The sequence below is a fragment of the Eleutherodactylus coqui genome, chromosome 3, assembly GCF_035609145.1.
Source record: "Eleutherodactylus coqui strain aEleCoq1 chromosome 3, aEleCoq1.hap1, whole genome shotgun sequence".
NCBI classification, from domain to species: domain Eukaryota; kingdom Metazoa; phylum Chordata; class Amphibia; order Anura; family Eleutherodactylidae; genus Eleutherodactylus; species Eleutherodactylus coqui.
In genome coordinates, this window is record NC_089839.1 from 4,026,468 (window position 1) to 4,046,332 (window position 19,865).

The window sequence follows — 19,865 nt, forward strand, 5'->3', positions numbered from 1 at the left end:
TTTCATAGTTTTGTATCGTCTGCAAATATTGATATTTTAAGGTAGTCCTTCTAGTCAGAGGCAGCATCAGCGGCACATTTATGCATAAAAAGGAACTTTAATCCATTATGGTTCCAACAGCATATATAAATGGAATTCACAGCAGTATGCCGCTGCTATCTGGCAAAGGAATTAGGCTTGGATCCAGCCTACTGAGGCGTGACATCACTGGGGCATGGATTGTCAGAAGACGTTTGCCATTCTTTTTGAGCGTTGCTGTGCATTTATGTTTTGTGAGATATTGATATTTTAAGGCACAATCCTTCTACCAGAGCATTAATATATGAAAGAATAGGGCCCAATACTGTCCTCTGTGGTACCCCAATAGTAATGGTGACCTCTCTAGTACTGCCCTCTGTGGTACTCCACTAGTAACAGTGACCCCTCAAATACTGCCCCCTGTGGTACCCCACTAGTAACAGTGACCCCTCCAGTACTGCCCCCTGTGGTACCCCACTAGTAATGGTGACCCCTCCAATACTGCCGCCTGTGGTACTCCACTAGTAACGGTGACCCCTCCAGTACTGCCCCCTGTGGTACTCCACTAGTAACGGTGACCCCTCCAGTACTGCCCACTGTTGTACCCCACTAGTAATGGTCACGCCTCCAATTCTGCTCCCTGTGGTGTCCAACTAGTAACGGTGCCCCCTCCAGTACTGCCCCCTTTGGCACTCCACTAGTAACATATGCACCATTTATAACCCCCCTCTGCTTTCTATCACTGACCAGTTACTTACCCCCTTACACACATTCTCCCACAGACCGAGCATTCTCATCTTATATACCAACCCTTTATACGGCACAGTATCAAGCGCTTTGGAAAAGTCTAGATACACAAGATCCAGTGACTTCCCGGTCCAGTCTAGAACCTACCTCCTCGTAGAAGCTGATCAGGTTGGTGTGAGAGGAGCGAACTCTCATAAACCCGCTGATACAGAGTTATGCAGCTATTTTCCTTGAGGTCTTCCACGACGGCATCTCTTAGAAACCCTTCAAATATTTTACCCACAGTAGAAATCAGACTTACCAGCCTGTAGTTTCCAGGGTCACTTTTTGACCCCTTTTTGAATATCGGCACTATATTGGCTATGCACCAATGCAGTGGAACAGACCCCATCACTATAGAGTCCTTATGTATAAGAAGCAAGGGCTTGGGAATCACATTACTTAATTCCCTTAGAACCCGGGGGTGTCTGCCATCGGGACCTGTCGATTTGTCTATTTAATCTTTTTATGGCGGCTCTGCACTTCTTTTTGGGTTAAACTGGTGACATTTACGGGAGAGTTTACTTTATCACTCTGCATCTCATCTGACATTTAGTTTTTCTCTGTGAATACACTGGAGAAAACACTATTTAATAGATTTGCTTTCCTCTCATTATCCGCTACAATTTTTCCTACATTATTTATTAAAAGAGCCAACACTTTCAGTATTCATTTTTTTACTATTTATGTGATTGAAGAAAAGTTTAGGGTTAGTTTTACTCTCTTTGGTAATAAATCTCTGTCTCCCCTTTTGCTGTTTTTATCTGTTTTTTACATAGTTTATTTTTTTCCTTATAGGTTTTCAGTTCTTCTTCGCTGCCTTCGTATTTTAGTAGTTTAGTAAACGCTTTCTTTTTGCTGTTTATTGCCCCCTTTACATCTTTGGTTTTCTCCTATTGGTTTTCCCAGGCCCTGACTGTTCCTAGGGACTGAGGTACTAAATATTTAACAGTGTGTGGACTCTGCTTTTTACCACCAACGTCCTATACTGATGGGAAAGGAACGGTGGCGTCACCCATGACAACCTAAAAATCTCAGTAAATGTTTATTGGCCATCCCTATCCTAGGGGCCTGGTGGCACTTGGGCTGAGGTCGCGTGTAGCCCTCCGGGAAGGAAACTGGTGAGTGGTGCCATGACCATTATACCCTCCCAGCTCCTCTGCGTGGTCCTCGTATCGCGAGTAGACCCTCCGGGTCACCACATATTATGTTATAGTCACTATTTCCCAGGTGCCCACCCGCCTGCACCCCTGTTATTCTGTCAGGTCTGTGGTTAATATTAGGTCCAAAATGGCCGTCCCTCTAGTCGGGTCCTGTACAAGTTAGGTAATTATCTTTAGAAATTGACAGAAGCTTGTTGCCTTTATGAGATCAGCAGGTTTCGGCTTCCCAGTTTATAGCCGGATAGTTAACCCATTAAGGGCCAAGCGCCGTAAATATATGGCGCCTGGTCTCGGGCTTAAAGCCCAGCCAATAGTAATATTAACCCTTTCTGCCTTTTCCTTCCCCCGAGTACACAGTGCTCAAGAAATAGAGGAACCCGTTCCCGTACTTTGTTTTAGCATAAATATACGAATTTTAAAAAAAATAACTATAAATGTTAAAAAAAAACATTTTTTTTTAGCTTTTTATCCCCAATAAAGCTAAAAAAGCGGAAAAAAAGAAGTAATTGAAAAATATATATATAAAAAAAAATTGCCCGATGTGTGACAGAAAAAAAAAACGCACCAAAAATAATTTTGGTAGCTAAAGGGGAAAAAAAATAGGGCAGTAAAACCGCCACAGGGGTAAAATCCCTAAAAAGTGTCTGGTCCTTAAAGTAAAAAGCAGCCTGTTCCTTAAAGGGTTAAAGTCCCCCATAATAACCTCATTATGAATTTCTGCTTCATCTATTTGCCTCAGTAATAGGTTTTCAGTGGCTTCTGTTATATTTGGTGTCGATAGGAAACCCCTCGGAGGATTTTATTATTGTTTTCCCCCATGCATCTGAACCCACAGACTCCACATGTTCATCTCCCTGCCATGTATCTTCCCATAATGTGGGCTTTAAACAGGATTTTGCATAAACACAAGCCCCTCCTCCTTTCCATTTTTTACGATCCCTTCTGAACATACTGTAACCCTGTAAATTCATCGGCCAGTCACAGCTTTCATCCAACCAGGTCTCAGTTAATCTCGCTATGTTGTAGTTTCCTCAGAAATTATTAATTCCAGTTTGTCAACCTTATTGGCCAGACCTCCTAGTATTAGTCCCCTTATTGGTCAGACCTCTAGTATTAGTCCCCTTATTGACCAGACCTCTAGTATTAGTCCCCTTATTGACCAGACCTCTAGTATGAGTCCCCTTTTGGGCCAGACCTCTAGTATTAGTCCCCTTTTGGGCCAGACTTTTAGTATTAGTCCCTTTATTGGCCAGACTTCTAGTATTAGTCCCCTTATTAGTCAGACCTCTAGTATTAGTCCCCTTATTGGTCAGACCTCTATTATTAGTCCCCTTATTGGTCAGACCTCTAGTATTAGTCCCCTTATTGGTCAGACCTCTAGTATGAGTCCCCTTTTGGGCCAGACCTCTAGTATTAGTCCCCTTATTAGTCAGACCTCTAGTATTAGTCCCCTTATTGGTCAGACCTCTATTATTAGTCCCCTTATTGGTCAGACCTCTAGTATTAGTCCCCTTATTGGTCAGACCTCTAGTATTAGTCCCTTTATTGGTCTGACCTATAGTATTAGTCCCCTTATTGGTCAGACTTCTAGTATTAGTCCCCTTATTAGTCAAACCTCTAGTATTAGTCCCCTTATTGGTCAGACCTCTATTATTAGTCCCCTTATTGGTCAGACCTCTAGTATTAGTCCCCTTATTGGTCAGACTTCTAGTATTAGTCCCCTTATTGGTCAGACTTCTAGTATTAGTCACCATACAGATTAGAAGGTTTGGGTTATTTTTCATCTTCAGTCTATCCCTAGTACCTGTTATGATGAGAGAGGGGGAGTCCCAATCGATCTCACCTTTATTGCCGATTTGTGATGGATCGACTAATCCGAGTTTTCCCACCACTACCAATTTTCATGGCACAGCCTCGATCGTTCACTGTACCGGGGTTTGCAATTGCAGAGTCCTTAGAATATAAGTGGGTTTGTACCCAGCTTTCCCAAGCTCCTACATGCATGCAGAGCTAAAGCTCAAATCACCCCCTGGTCGGTCTAACATATCTAGCACTCTACAATACCCACACGCTATCACTACGACAACCAGCTTTTATGGGTAAGCTGGAACCGAAGACTTATGAGTTATGAACACAATCTTCAAAGTTATGTTACATTTAAAAACGGACAAGGCTTAACTAATAAATTGCAGATTTATTTTAAAAAAGACTAACGGGACTAAATATCTATATGTATACAAGTATATACAGAAAAGGATGTTGCAATGGAGACAAGGTTTAAAGGCATACACAACAGGCTGTATTTTAAAATAAAACAAGCAGAAAGTATAAAAAGATACCAGAATTAGGATACTTGGCCCAAAGTTCTGTTTTTACGGAGTCACTAAACAAATTAGAAAGCCTTACGCAGTAGCGTATCTCTGAAGTCTGATGATAGGGGTTTATTGAGCACCGAGTTATAAAGGATCCCTCAGAACACACCTTCCCCTACTCCCTGTGATGTCAATCAGGGAGTTGGGGTGGGGGCATGCATCCCTTCTGGAAAAATCATAATTCTCCGTTTCAGCCATATCTCTGCACGAGATCCTCCGATCGGGAACATATGCCTGGCATATTCCCAGGCATGATTTTATCCATTCAACGATATATAAATTATGACCGGGTACGGTGATATGCCATTTTGGAGTGTTCAGGGGCTGCACCTCCGTGTGTGGATGCGTTTTGATCAGCCGGTCTGCCTGAATCCTGAAAACATAACTTATATAAGGCTAGGACCTTCACACAACCAATAATCTTTATCAAGAGATTTTCTATTATTTTTGACTTTCAGTAACAGGTATCTGCGAGAACTATCCGAGGTGTTAAGCCTCACTGGCAGGGGGTCAAGTAACATCTATCTGTCACTAGCTAACTTTATTGCCATCCTGATCAAAGGCTTCCTGAGGAAGAATGCATATCATAGATGTGAGGGGAGGAGGGAGGAATTAATATTGAGTCCACTTAGCTTTCCCAGGGTCCTGAATGCCAAAATTAATATGGACAGTTGGGGGACATTTTATCAGTATCTTTATACCACACCTGTTCTGTCAGTTCTAACTGTACTAACTCCTCCCACCACTCCACCCCAATTCCCTCTACTTAATCCTAGGTTACTATCTACATTATCTTCCTGTCTATCTCTCTGGTTTCCCCCACAGCCCCTAGTTTAAACACTCCTCCAGCCTTATAGCCATCTTCTCCCCCAGCACAGCTGTCCCCTCCCCATTGAGATGCCGCCCGTCCCTACAGTAGAGCCTGTAGCCGACAGCAAAGTCAGCCCAGTTCTCCAGGAACCCAAATCCCTTCTTCTAACACCAACTCTGGAGCCACTTGTTTACCTCCCCAATCTCTCGCTGGCTTTCTAGTTTGGCACGTGGTACAGGTAGTCTTTCAGAAAATACTACTTTGGAGGTCCTCGCCCTGAGCTTACATCCTAGGTCCTTCAAATCATTTTTAAACACCTTCCACCTACCTCTAACTTTGTCATTGGTGGCAATATGCATCATGACGGCTGGATCCTCACCAGCTCCTCACAGTAATCTGTCAACCTAATCCTTGATGTGCCGAACTCAAGTGCCAGGAAGACAACACACCGTTCAATGATGCTGGTCTTTGTGGCTGATTGCCCTGTCCGTCCCCTTAATAATTGAGTCCCCCACTACCGGGACCTGTCTAGCCTGCCCTGCGCTCCTATTCCTCTTCTCACTGGGGCAGTCATCCCCCTGGTGGTCGGAGGGCATGTCGTGCTGCAGCAGTGCTGGTTGTGTAATGGAATCCCCCGCATCCAACCCAGTGAGTGCTCAGTGAACAGCAAACTCCTTTCCATGGTGTTAATGGATCTCAGTGTTACAAGCTGCTCATTTAGATCCAGAGTCTGGGCTTCCAAATGTGCAACACGCTCACATCCGGTACAGCAGTATGCAGCCGGCTGTACAAGGCCGGCATACATGGCATGAGATGTACACCCGATGGCATACATGGCACAAGGTGTACACCGGACGGCATACATGGTACAAGGTGTACACCGCACGGCATACATGGCACAAGGTGTACACCGGACGGCATACATGGCACAAGGTGTACACCGGACGGCATACATGGCATGAGATGTACACCAGACGGCATACATGGCATGAGATGTACACCAGACGGCATACATGGCATGAGATGTACACCGGACGGCATACATGGCACGAGATGTACACCGGACGGCATACATGGCACAAGGTGTACACCGGACGGCACACATGGCACAAGGTGTACACCAGACGGCATACATGGCACAAGGTGTACACCGGACGGCATACATGGCACAAGGTGTACACCGGACGGCATACATGGCACAAGGTGTACACCAGATGGCATACATGGCACAAGGTGTACACCGGACGGCATACATGGCACAAGGTGTACACCGGATTGCATACATGCCACAAGGTGTACACCGGATCGCATACATGGCACAAGGTGTACACCAGACTGCATTGTCAGTCATGGAGCTCATTCCAAATGGGGATCATATAGACAGATTAGATGAGAGTGTTATATGCAAAATTTCAAATATATAAACAGTAAATAAATGTTACTTTTCCAAAGTCCCTGAATCTCCAGTTCCACACTTAAGACACAGCGCACTTGGCACACGACTCGCACACTCACTTATGCTTTAATTTATATAACTATTATCTGTAACACTTCTCTGTTTTCATGGTGCCACAGAGATAAACAGATCAAAGGGCGTTGTGCTGTTGGGATTCCCACTGATCAGCGAACAATGTGCTTGAATTGCCAGCAGCGCCACCATAGGAGAAATGAGGCATTACACGATTTCTGTTATTGTTATGGATGGGTTGTCCGTGTAATGTACAGATGTGTCGGGTCCCCTAAAAAGAAAGACACTCTTTTTAGCTACTGTCTAACAGATGAGGATCTGGGGCAGTGATTGGTCAGACAGTCAGACTACCTGCCAAAGAGCAGCCGGGAGGGGGTGGGCACATCACCGAGATGGGGCAGGTAGATCTATGAACCTGTTCTGCTTGTTTATATGATGTCTTGGAGTAGCATCATGTCACCTGTGATCTTCATGGCCTGAAAGCAAGCGACACAAGTCTGTGCAGCGCAGCGGGGCGGGGCGGCCCGTTATACCGCAGACAGAACCGGCTGAGAGACTGAAAAGGAATAAAAATCTCTTCATATCCTCCCTGATCCTGTACTAATACATCTGCGGGAGCACATGTGGCCCACTGGCCAGGCAACAATCTAACAGCCTGCAGCTCTGGTCTGCTGGCAGTGCGGAGTCTGTGACTGCTGACTTCTTCCCCGGCATCTGTGTGTGCTGACCTGTAGGCACCAGGCCCACCGCTGCCGGATCAGAGCTGTAGGCTTAGTGAGTAGAATGCTTGTTGGGATGCTGCCTGGCCAATAGAGGGATCGCTAATACTACTGGGACTAGTATGGGAGTCACTATTACTACCTGGGCCACTATAGGGGACCTTGTTATTACTGGGGCCACTATGGGGGGGGGGACGTGTCACTATAACTGCTGCCGACCACTATGGGGGTCACCATTTCTCTACAGTCTTACAATTACTATCACTTTGAACGCAACCATAAGGCTGATTGTGGCCCTCGGTGAAAATGAGTTTGACCCTCCTGCTGTAGTGGCAGTTGTAGATAGGTAAACTTGTATCTCCCCTCTCCCCAGGATATCCACAGAATAGAGGATGGCTTCATGAGTGGTCTTGGTCCAACTGCTAGGACCCCCAATGAGCCCAAGAACTTTGGACCTGAAGGTCCCCACATGAACAGAGGGCCAATCACCCGTGTGCCTCCTCTCCATTCATGTCAGTGGGAACAGATTGCTGACTGCCTGTAATCTGAAATGAACGGCGCAGCAGCATCCATTCGGGGAACTTCAGGACCTCTGTTCCCAGGACTGTGGGGTCTCAGCAGTTGGACCACCATGATAACTTTATATCTTGCACATCCAATTTAATTCAATGTCTCAATGAGTTTTTCCATAATGCAATTATATGAGATATCAGTAGAAATTTGATAGAAGTCAGTTTGGTCTGAATTGTGACTTTGGTCCCAGAGGTCAGTACCGCGCTGCCGTCCCAGAGGTCAGTACCCCACCGCGCTGCCGTCCTAGAGGTCAGTACCCCACCGCGCTGCCGTCCTAGAGGTCAGTACCGCGCTGCCGTCCCAGAGGTCAGTACCCCGCTGCCGTCCCAGAGGTCAGTACCCCGCTGCCGTCCCAGAGGTCAGTACCCCGCTGCCGTCCCAGAGGTCAGTACCCCACTGCGCTGTCGTCCCTGCTGTCACCGTTACACAACAGTCTGCCGCTCCTGTAGTCGGGGGCTGAATGTGATGAGAATGTCAGAGGTAGAAGCATTTTCCTGACTCTCCCCAGTAGCGCCGGATATCGCGTGTTTCATGTTTACTAACAGCTTCTATTTCACCTGGCAGCACGTTATGGCGGCGATAAACGCAGGGATAATACCGCTTGGAAACTCCTCCGGTCAGAACAGCCACTGGGACCTGGGCAGCTCCTTCTTCTTTGCGGGAACGGTCATCACTACTATAGGTAAGCGCCCGCTTTACGGGTTTCGTTATTTCACATTGTGTTCCTAAGGACAGTCGGTCAGCAGGTTTCCTCAATGTTACGGTTTCTCTGATTCGCACTTGGCGTCCCCTCAGCACCCTCTGTAAAGTGCTGTACAAGAACTATTCACATTTCTCCTGCTGAATTAAGCTTCTAAGAGTCCATAGCAGAAAGGAGCTGCCAGAATGTGTCATGTGGTGCTTTCTAGCCAATCACATAACATACAAAGCCCAGGTTATGTTGTGATTGGCTAAAATCATCACATGATAAGTTCTGGCAGCTCCTCTATCGCGGTGATGTCTAATCTGTGGCTGTTTGAAAACTGCCAGCATACCTGAACAGTCGCCTACCAGGGCATGCTGGGACTTGTAGTTTTACAGTTGAAAAGTCCCAGGATGGGGAACAATATTCATTTGGACCTGAGACCAGTTTGAGACGACTATAATGGGGTCCATATTTAGACCACAGCAGCAGCTGGACCCTGTGTGAGTCTCTGTTGATCTAAGGCCTCTTCAGTAGTACCATGGGGGGCTCCACGGCATAGTTGTGGTTGAATGGACTGTTTAACTTGCTTATTACTGAGGACAAGCCCTTTAACCCTTGGAGGAGCAGAGATTTTTCATTTTTTTCATCCCATCCTTCCAAGAGCCATAACTTTGTAATGTTCCCTTTGACGTGGCGGTATTGTTCTCAGTGAGAGAAACCAAGTCATCTTGTAGATATGAGACCTTTTAATGGCTAACAAAATTGCATGATGTTACAGAAAGAAAGCTTTCGGGATCTCGCCCCCTTCATCAGGCCAGTGAATGAAACTAGTTTGGCTGATACACAATTATAACATACAGATGAAGAGGGGAGGAGAACAAATTCCTGAATCTAAATAAATGGTCACACACAGAAATTTGGGACTGTTTTGCACTCAAAACTTAAAACAGACAAATAGAGTGGAGACATATATGGTAAATCAGTCCACTGGGCTTAGGACAGTTTTATGATGTGTCCTAACTCTCCTTTAACCTGCACATGGAAGGAGATGCAGCACCACCTAGTGGATGGCAACATTATTACAAGTCAAGTTGTGAATTTTTATGTAGTTTTAAAGCAAAAATTCAAAATGTCTGTAGTTTTAAGTTTTGAGTGCAAAACAGTCCCAAATTTCTGTGTGATCATTTATTTAAATCAAGAGGAATGCCCCCCCCCCCGCATCTGTATGTGATAATTATGTGCCATTCCAAACTAGTTTCATTCAATAGCCTGACGAAGGGGGCGCGATATCCCTGAAAGCTGCTGTAACATCATGTATGTTTGTTGGCCATTGCAAGGTCTCATATCTACAGGATGACTTGGTTTCTCTCACGGAGAACAATCACACATCGCTCTACTGGCAACATTGAACAAAACCTTTTTTTTGTATAATGGACTGAAAAACGTTAAAAGCAAATTAAGTGGGGAGAAACTTTTAAAAATGCAATTCCGCCCTTTTTGGTGGGTTTGGTTTTTCAGCGTACGCACTGCATTACAAATGACATGAACTCTGTCCTGCGGGTCAGTCTGATTACAGCGATACCGAATGTTTACAGCCATAAAAAATGTTTACAGCGATACCGAATGTTTGCAGGTTTAATGTCTTTCTATTTTTAAAAAGTAACTCAATTTTTTTCTTTAAAAAACTTGCTTTCCATTGCCGAATTTCCTTTCCTTCCCGCTCGGACTGTGAGGCTCTCGGTGTGCTGAGCTGAAGCTTTTATTTATACTATGTGGGAAACATTTGTCTGTTTGTTGGGATGCAAAAAAAAACCTTTACAATTTCCACTTTTTTTTTAACGTTTTTTAACCCTACGTGATACATTGTGATCTTTTGATGGCTCAGACATTTACGTCCACAGCGATACCGAATATGTGGGGTTTTATTTATTTAGTTTTTCTTTTATGGGAAAACGAGAAGAGGGAAGTTTTCTGAACTTTTAATATTAAAAAAATGCTTTTAAATGCTTTAATGTTGGTAAAAAAACCAAAACTGTATTAAATGTTTTTTTACACTCCTATTTAACCCCCAGTATTGCAGTATATAGCAATTTGTGATGTTGCCTATGACACTTGCCATGGGCAGGGCTTGATAGGCATCTATGCATAGCAGCCTTCTGAGCCTCCAGTAGACTACTGATTGTCATGCTGGCCAATTGAATCCCTCCGATTTCGTTGTGGGGTACGCCAATGGGGCATGAGATTGGGGTCCCTCCTTCCACTGACTGTTATACATGTAGTCAGCTTTGACCAAGGCATCTAAAGACTTAACTGCTGCAATCAGAGCTAGCTGTGGGGAAACTTGGTAGTAAGTGATTCATTTCTAAGCAGCACCCCCACAGGAGAAATTAAGTATTACACAGTCTGTATAATGTAGGAGAGAACGGATCCTCCATAGAGAGGGAGACGCGCTCTTTATACCAGCTCCGCACTCCAGTCAAGGGATGAGGATCCTGAGTAAAGGAATCCCTCTATTGATTTGGGTTTTCTAAACTCAATGACCCATTAACCCATTGAAAATGACTACTTTTTTCAGAATTCAGAAGAATATTTCTTTATATAGAGTATTTCCCCCCCCCCCCCCCCCCCCATCATGGTGCCACATATGTAGAATAGTCTATTACATTTGTAAAGTCTCGGTTTGGCATGGAGACTCTCCCAGGTTCTAGGATATGCCGCCTAGAGGGAAGTAGATACGGTATCTTGAAGGCTCCCCTTCAGTATCCGCACCATCTGGTTGCATAGGTGGCCATGCACTTGCAACAACTTTATTCAACTCAGCAAACAGTCTGGTGGACACAATGTGCAGTCCACAGGCTGGATGGTACAAGACAGTTAGCAACCTTCACCGGGTCACTTTATGTTGACCCGCACTTTTTCTCTGTCTCCGCAGCTTCTCATATGCCAGACTGCTGTCTCTCATGGTGGTGCCCGATCTGAGGGTTCACTCTCTTACTTGCTGTGTCACACTCACTACATGCTAAATCACCATAGGGCTTGCGTTGACCCTCACAGAGTAGGGACTCTATGGACACCATGCATGTGCACCTATACTGTACACAGTACTGGTACTGGTGTATCTTGTCTCCACCAGAGTTATGAGTGGGGACATTGGCTGGCCTGGTGGAGCTAAGGTAAATGCCCACAGCTCCAGATTGGCTGCCAGATATACACCTGCACTGAGCTCAGCTGCAGCAAATATGTTCGCAGCTCTACCATCATCGTTTCCCCTCCTGGCTACTGTCACTGTTGCAGCCGATGTCCCTTCTCCCCTTCCGGCTCCTGCATTGACAGTCACCCCAATGGACTGCCATCGGCTCCATGCTGCAGCAGCAGGGACGACAGCGATCGCAGTGCTATCGGGGTTGTCCGTGGCCATGCCAGCAATGCCAGCGTTCAAAAGCAGCAGACCACAGCCAGGATACTCACAGCGGAGACAGCTGATGTGGGCGACGGAAGCAGAGAGTGACATAGTTGGACGACCACAGGAGGTAGACTCACCGTGGGGCCGGCTGATGGGGAGGGGGGTGGAATGAGAGCGGCGCAGAGCAAGGAGACAGACCTCGGGGCGGCTGATCGGGCGGACATGAGCGAACATGGCAGTCTGGCTGCCATACATGTGAGCTTGTCAGGGAGATGGTGTAGAAGACTGTCAGCGGGGACGGCAGCGCACATGCTAGTGTAGGCTGCGATGTGTTAACTTGTCAGAGAGGTGGGCGCTAAGAGGTGTACAGCAGCCAATCCGCAGATATGGGGGTATGACCTGTCACTTAGCCCTGCCAACCCATGTCTCCAGCCGTACATCCAGTGTAGACAAGATACAACAGTACCTGCCTGCTATCTTTTGACGCTATAGACAACTGGTTTATCTTGCTCTCCATAGGTGTTGCGGGGGGGCTTTACATACAAACTAATTTAATCCTTGAAGTGATTTATCAGTTTTTTGTGATATCACAAGTCAGTGGATGGCATTTATGATATTTATGCAAGAAGTGGAGAGCCCCTTTAATAATTAGTCCCGTAGAACTTGTGCAGATTGAGAAACAGGTGAGAAATTAATGTTGTACCTAAGGTGCAGAAAGGACAATCCAATCTACGGTCGTGCTTCATCCGAGAGAAGTCAGTGACATTTTTAGTTGAATTACACAGCATGGAGTTGAAGCAGTTGGATGATATGCGATGACGCGGCGGTGACAGACGGTTATTATATACTGAGCAAAACCATTCTGTACATTCTGTTACTCCATAGAAAGGTCTGTGTACTGATGACCAAATCACCAGAGCCACCAGGAGACCCAGAAATCACCAGAGCCACCAGGAGACCAAGGAATCACCAGAGCCACCAGGAGACCCAGGAATCACCAGAGCCACCAGGAGACCCGGGAATCACCAGAGCCACCAGGAGACCAGGGAATCACCAGAGCCACCAGGAGACCCAGGAATCACCAGAGCCACCAGGAGACCAGGGAATCACCAGAGCCACCAGGATACCCAGGGATCACCAGAGCCTCCAGGATACCCAGGAATCACCAGAGCCTCCAGGATACCCAGGAATCACCAGAGCCACCAGGAGACCCAGGAATCACCAGAGCCACCAGGATACCCAGGAATCACCAGAGCCACCAGGATACCCAGGAATCACCAGAGCCTCCAGGATACCCAGGAATCACAAGAGCCACCAGCAGACCCGGGAATGACCAGAGCCACCAGGAGACCCAAGAATCAACTACTCCAATACATGGAGAAGGAAGGAAGCAGCCGTGTACCTCTATTAGTGACCTACAATACACAGCTAGATGTACTAAGGAAAACTGCAAAGAACCTCCATCATACCTACACAAGAATGACCATCTGAACACCATATTCCTGGACCCTCCGCTTCTGTGTTACAGGCAACCTCCAAGTCTGAGGAACTTTATAATCAGGAGTCCTCCAACACACAAAAAGGAACTATAAGACCTGCTGACATGTACGGACCGCGGACAGGATACAAATCCCCAACACAGCAGGACTATAAGATCCCGGGGTACAGTCACATGTTCCACGTCTGATGCTGTGTACCTGATCCGGGGCAGTAAATGTCCTGTTGGGGGGCCTTATGTTGGAGAAACAGGACAAAAACTGAAAGCAAAGATGAAGTTTCATCACCACTCAATTAAAGAGAGAATTACCTGCGGTCGAGCATTGTTCTAGTCACGGACACAACATAGAACGCAATTTCAAATCACAAACCCATACAAGAATTTGGGAGTACAAACTTATAACAACTTTTGGCACTTTCAACAGAGGCCTAAATTCTTCATGAGGATTCATGCGTGACTGGGAGGTATGAGCAATCTATAGCACAGATAACACTCTGGCCTGGTGACCCCCAACACTAATTCAGAGACCATAAAACTTTCACATCTTTAATGGACTATTTAAGCATTTATGTACTTCTCTTCTCATCCTGTTCTGATAAAAAAAAATTAAGTGCAAAGGAATCACATCATGTCTCTGCCTTGTCATAAGTATATACATATAACTCTTCTGATCTATTCCATTTAAGCCTGAAGAAGAACCATAAATAGTTTCAAAAGCTCGCTGTAACATCATGTTTGTTTGGCATTAAAAGTTATCATATCTACAAGACGACTGGGTTTCTCTTATTGATAACAATCACATCATATCCAGTGTTATAGGGGATGTCTTCTTTGAATGGAGTAGCTCACCTTCCCTTTTCCTCTCCATCCGTCTCATATCACCATGACAACTTCTCCCAGCCACAACTTGTCTCTGCAGAATTTGACAGACAGATATATTTGGCTCTTCAATTTTCCAGCTATGTGCCTTTGTTTTCCACAGCTCCACGCAATCTCCCCATCATAGTCCCCTAGATAGTAATAATGCCACCTGTGGTGCCCCACACAGTTATAGTATTCCCATTTTTTATGCCCCCTGTAGGCCCCATGTAGTGAGTCCTGCTTTTACAGATTGTCCCATTACTCTGCTCTGAGAATAATGTTCACCTTAAGCCCCCATCAGTAAAAATGGCCCCATTCAGTATTTATGCACAATTTTTTGTTGCAAATAAAAAAAAAACAAAAAACTGCCCATAATCACCCCACATTTGCTCCCCACCTTATCACGCTGCTTTTGTCCCTCACTTATTTCCTTGTAGCTTGATCATATCTTGCGGTAACTTTGGCCAATCCCTGGACTCAGTATTGATACAGCTAAATGCTGTGCCCAGTTACTGCCCTTATGTGCTTTAGAAGTGAGTGAAGGACCAAAATAAGCTGGGGGGGGGGGGGGGTACAAAAGGACAGGTGAGCCTAGACATATGATTGTTTTTTTAATATTCTTGCCCAGTTAATTAAAGATCAAAAAAATTAAACTCAAGGAGACCTAGGCTGGTGTAGCGGCCCTGGCAGACCGGGCTCCCCTCACCTTCTGGGCCGATCTGACTGAACAGGTGGTATATCTGCCCCCGCCACATTTGAGTGCTTCCTTTTGCCACCCCGAACAGAACAGCCAAATGCTTTTTTCCCCACAGGACTTTTTCCAGCCAAGCTTCTTACCTACTCACCAGAAACTCCCAAACAGTCAGATGGTCCAGCGTTGTGGTTGGTGCATTATCACATAATCTCACCTAATTCTTCCTTCTGGAGGGGTGGCTGATCCTTCTGCCGATCAGCTATTATCCACATTCATCTGTGAGAGGGCAGACTTTGTATCTATGGTGGCCGCCCCGTGCTTTGTTCCAGGCATACGATGAAAGTCTGTCTGTATCCTGGTGAGTCATTATTTGATAACTGAGATATTCACTGGAATATGAGACGGTATATTTATATATATATTTATATTGAGGTATTAAAGACCCGGCACATTTCTTCTACTATTCCAATTGCTCTCCTGCATTAACAATACTCCACGTAGTCTGACCCAGCTGTCTGCTTTTACTTTCTTCCATCTTCCAGTGTCTTGAATAGGGGCAGAGAACACGTACTGTACTCGGCTCCCTCAATCTGATCTACATCCCCATTATATAAACCGCCAGACCTCGAGGCCATCGACCACCATGTTCCTCATATTCATTGTTCTGCTTCACACCAGGAGGCGCAAGAGAAATGGCAAGTCTATTGTTAACTGAAGTATAACGGAGATAATTTACTGCTGAAGTCAGAAGTAGAGTAGTGAAATCTGGAGATGGAGAGCGCTGCAGCCCAAGGACAGCTATAATACCGAGATGATGAAGCTGACCGAGCTCTTCTAGTGGGAAGTGTAGCCATATAACATCCATAATATTATTCATATCAAACATGAAATATGCGAAGAGATGAGAACAGAATAGTCATCAACATTACCGACCGTAAATATAGGAGACACGGAAAATACATTTTGAAGACGAAGGATAGACTTCATCTTCTCTGGACCCAGGTTAAATCTTTCATCTGTGCTCATTAAAAACATATGGGTATATACGGGTAATAGACTGTAACTACCATAATATAACTACTATAATACCGCCCCCTGTGTACAAGGATATAACTGCTATAATACTGCCTCCTATGTACAAGAATATAACTACTATAATACTGCTCCTATGTACAAGAATATAACAACTATAATACTGCCTCCTATGTACAAGAATATAACTACTATAATACTCCCCCTATGTACAAGAATATAACTACTATAATACTGCTCCCTATGTACAAGTATATAACTACTATAATACTGCCCCCTATGTACAAGAATATAACTACTATAATACTGTCCCCTACGTACAAGAATATAACTACTATAATACTGCCCCCTATGTACAAGAATATAACTACTATAATACTGCCCCTATGTACAGGAATATAACTACTATAATACTTTCCCCTATGTACAAGAATATAACTACTATAATACTGCTCCCTATGTACAAGAATATAACTACTATAATAATGCTCCTATGTACAAGAATATAACTACTATAATACTGCCCCCTATGTACAAGAATATAACTACTATAATACTGCTCCTATGTACAAGAATATAACTACTATAATACTGCCTCCTATGTACAAGAATATAATTACTATAATACTCCCCCTATGTACAAGAATATAACTACTATAATACTGCCCCTATGTACAGGAATATAACTACTATAATACTGCCCCCTATGTACAAGAATATAACTCCTATAATACTGCCTCCTATGTACAAGAATATAACTACTATAATACTGCTCCCTATGTACAAGAATATAACTACTATAATACTGCTCCTATGTACAAGAATATAACTACTATAATACTGCCCTCATTATACAAGAATATAACTACTATAATACTGCCCCCTATGTACAAGAATATAACTACTATAATACTGTCCCCTATGTACAAGAATATAACTACTATAATACTGCCTCCTATGTACAAGAATATAACTACTATAATACTGCCTCCTATGTGCAAGAATATAACTACTATAATACTGCTCCATATGTACAAGAATATAACTACTATAATACTGCCTCCTATGTACAAGAATATAACAACTATAATACTGCCCCCTATGTACACGAATATAACTACTATAATACTGTCCCCTATGTACAAGAATATAACTACTATAATACTGCCCCCTATGTACAGGAATATAACTACTATAATACTGCCGCTATGTACAAGAATATAACTACTATAATACTGCCTCCTATGTACAAGAATATAACTGCTATAATACTGCCTCCTATGTACAAGAATATAACTACTATAATACTGCCTCCTATGTACAAGAATATAACTACTATAATACTGCCCCTATGTACAGGAATATAACTACTATAATACTGCCCCCTATGTACAAGAATATAACTCCTATAATACTGCCTCCTATGTACAAGAATATAACTACTATAATACTGCCCCCTATGTACAAGAATATAACTCCTATAATACTGCCTCCTATGTACAAGAATATAACTACTATAATACTGCCCCTATGTACAAGAACATAATTACTATAATACTCCCCCTATGTACAAGAATATAACTACTATAATACTGCTCCTATGTACAAGAATATAACTACTATAATACTGCCCTCATTATACAAGAATATAACTACTAAAATACTGCTCCCTATGTACAAGAATATAACTACTATAATACTGCTCCCTATATACAAGAATATAACTACTATAATAGTGCCCCCTATGTACAAGAATATAACTACTATAATACTGCTCCCTATGTACAAGAATATAACTACTATAATACTGCCCCCTATGTACAAGAATATAACTACTATAATACTGCCCCTATGTACAAGAATATAACTACTATAATACTGCCCCCTATGTACAAGAATATAACTACTATAATACTGCTCCTATGTACAAGAATATAACTACTATAATACTGCCCCCTATGTACAAGAATATAAATACTATAATACTGCTCCTATGTACAAGAATATAACTACTATAATACTGCCCCTATGTACAAGAATATAACTACTATAATACTGCCCCCTATGTACAAGAATATAACTATTATAATACTGCTCTCTATGTACAAGAATATAACTACTATAATACTGCTCCCTATGTACAAGAATATAACTACTATAATACTGCCAGTATGTACCAGAATAAAACTACTATAATACTGCTCCCTATGTATAGGAATATAACTACTATAATACTGCCCCTATGTACAAGAATATAACTACTATAATACTGCCCCCTATGTACAAGAATATAACTACTATAATACTGCTCCCTATATACGAGAATATAACTACTATAATACTGCCCCCTATGTACAAGAATATAACTACTATAATACTGCTCCCTATGTACAAGAATATAACTACTATAATACTGCCCCCTATGTACAAGAATATAACTACTATATTACTGCCCCCTATGAACAAGAATATAACTACTATAATACTGCCCCCTATGTACAAGAATATAACTACTATAATACTACCCCCTATGTACAAGAATATAACTACTATAATACTGCCTCCTATGTACAAGAATATAACTACTATAATACTGCTCCCTATGTACAAGAATATAACTACTATAATACTGCTCCCTATGTACAAGAATATAACTACTATAATACTGCTCCTTATGTACAAGGATATAACTACTATAATACTGCCCCCTATGTACAAGAATATAACTACTATAATACTGCCCCCTATGTACAAGAATATAACTACTATAATACTGCCTCCTATGTACAAGAATATAACTACTATAATACTGCCTCCTATGTACAAGAATATAACTACTATAATACTGCTCCCTATATACAAGAATATAACTACTATAATACTGCCCCCTATGTACAAGAATATAACTACTATAATACTGCCCCCTATGAACAAGAATATAACTACTATAATACTGCCCCCTATGTACAAGAATATAATTACTATAATACTGCTTCCAATGTACAAGAATATAACTACTATAATACTGCCCCCTATGTACAAGAATATAATTACTATCATACTGCCCCCTATGTACCAGAATATAACTACTATAATACTGCCCCCTATATACAAGAATATAACTACTATAATACTGCCCACTATGTACAAGAATATAACTACTATAATACTGATCCTATGTACAAGAATATAACTACTATAATACTGCTCCTATGTACAACAATATAACTACTATAATACTGCTCCTATGTACAAGAATATAACTACTATAATACTGCCCCCTATGTACAAGAATATAATTACTATAATACTGCCACTATGTACCAGAATAAAACTACTATAATACTGCCCCCTATGTACAAGAATATAACTACTATAATACAGCCCACTATGTACCAGAATATAACTACTATAATACTGCGCCCTATATACAAGAATATAACTACTATAATACTGCCCCCTATGTACAAGAATATAACTACTATAATACTGCTTCCTATGTACAAGAATATAACTACTATAATACTGCCCCCTATGTACAAGAATATAACTACTATAATACTGCTCCTATGTACAACAATATAACTACTATAATACTGCTCCTATGTACAAGAATATACCTACTATAATACTGCCCCCTATGTACAAGACTATAATTACTATAATACTGCCACTATGTACCAGAATAAAACTACTATAATACTGCCCCCTATGTACCAGAATATAACTACTATAATACTGCCCCCTATATACAAGAATATAACTACTATAATACTGCCCAC

The 19,865-nt window shown here is 42.8% G+C and overlaps 1 protein-coding gene across 2 annotated transcripts in view; it reads left to right on the top strand.

The window, feature by feature from the left end:
* KCNK2 (potassium two pore domain channel subfamily K member 2) overlaps nucleotides 1-19,865 on the top strand; it is a 166,923-nt gene that overhangs the window by 62,089 nt on the left and 84,969 nt on the right. For both annotated transcript variants that reach the window (XM_066594460.1, XM_066594461.1), the window contains exon 3: nucleotides 8,475-8,592. In XM_066594460.1, coding sequence (XP_066450557.1) covers nucleotides 8,475-8,592 — 118 coding nt within the window. The remainder of the gene's footprint in view (nucleotides 1-8,474; nucleotides 8,593-19,865) is intronic.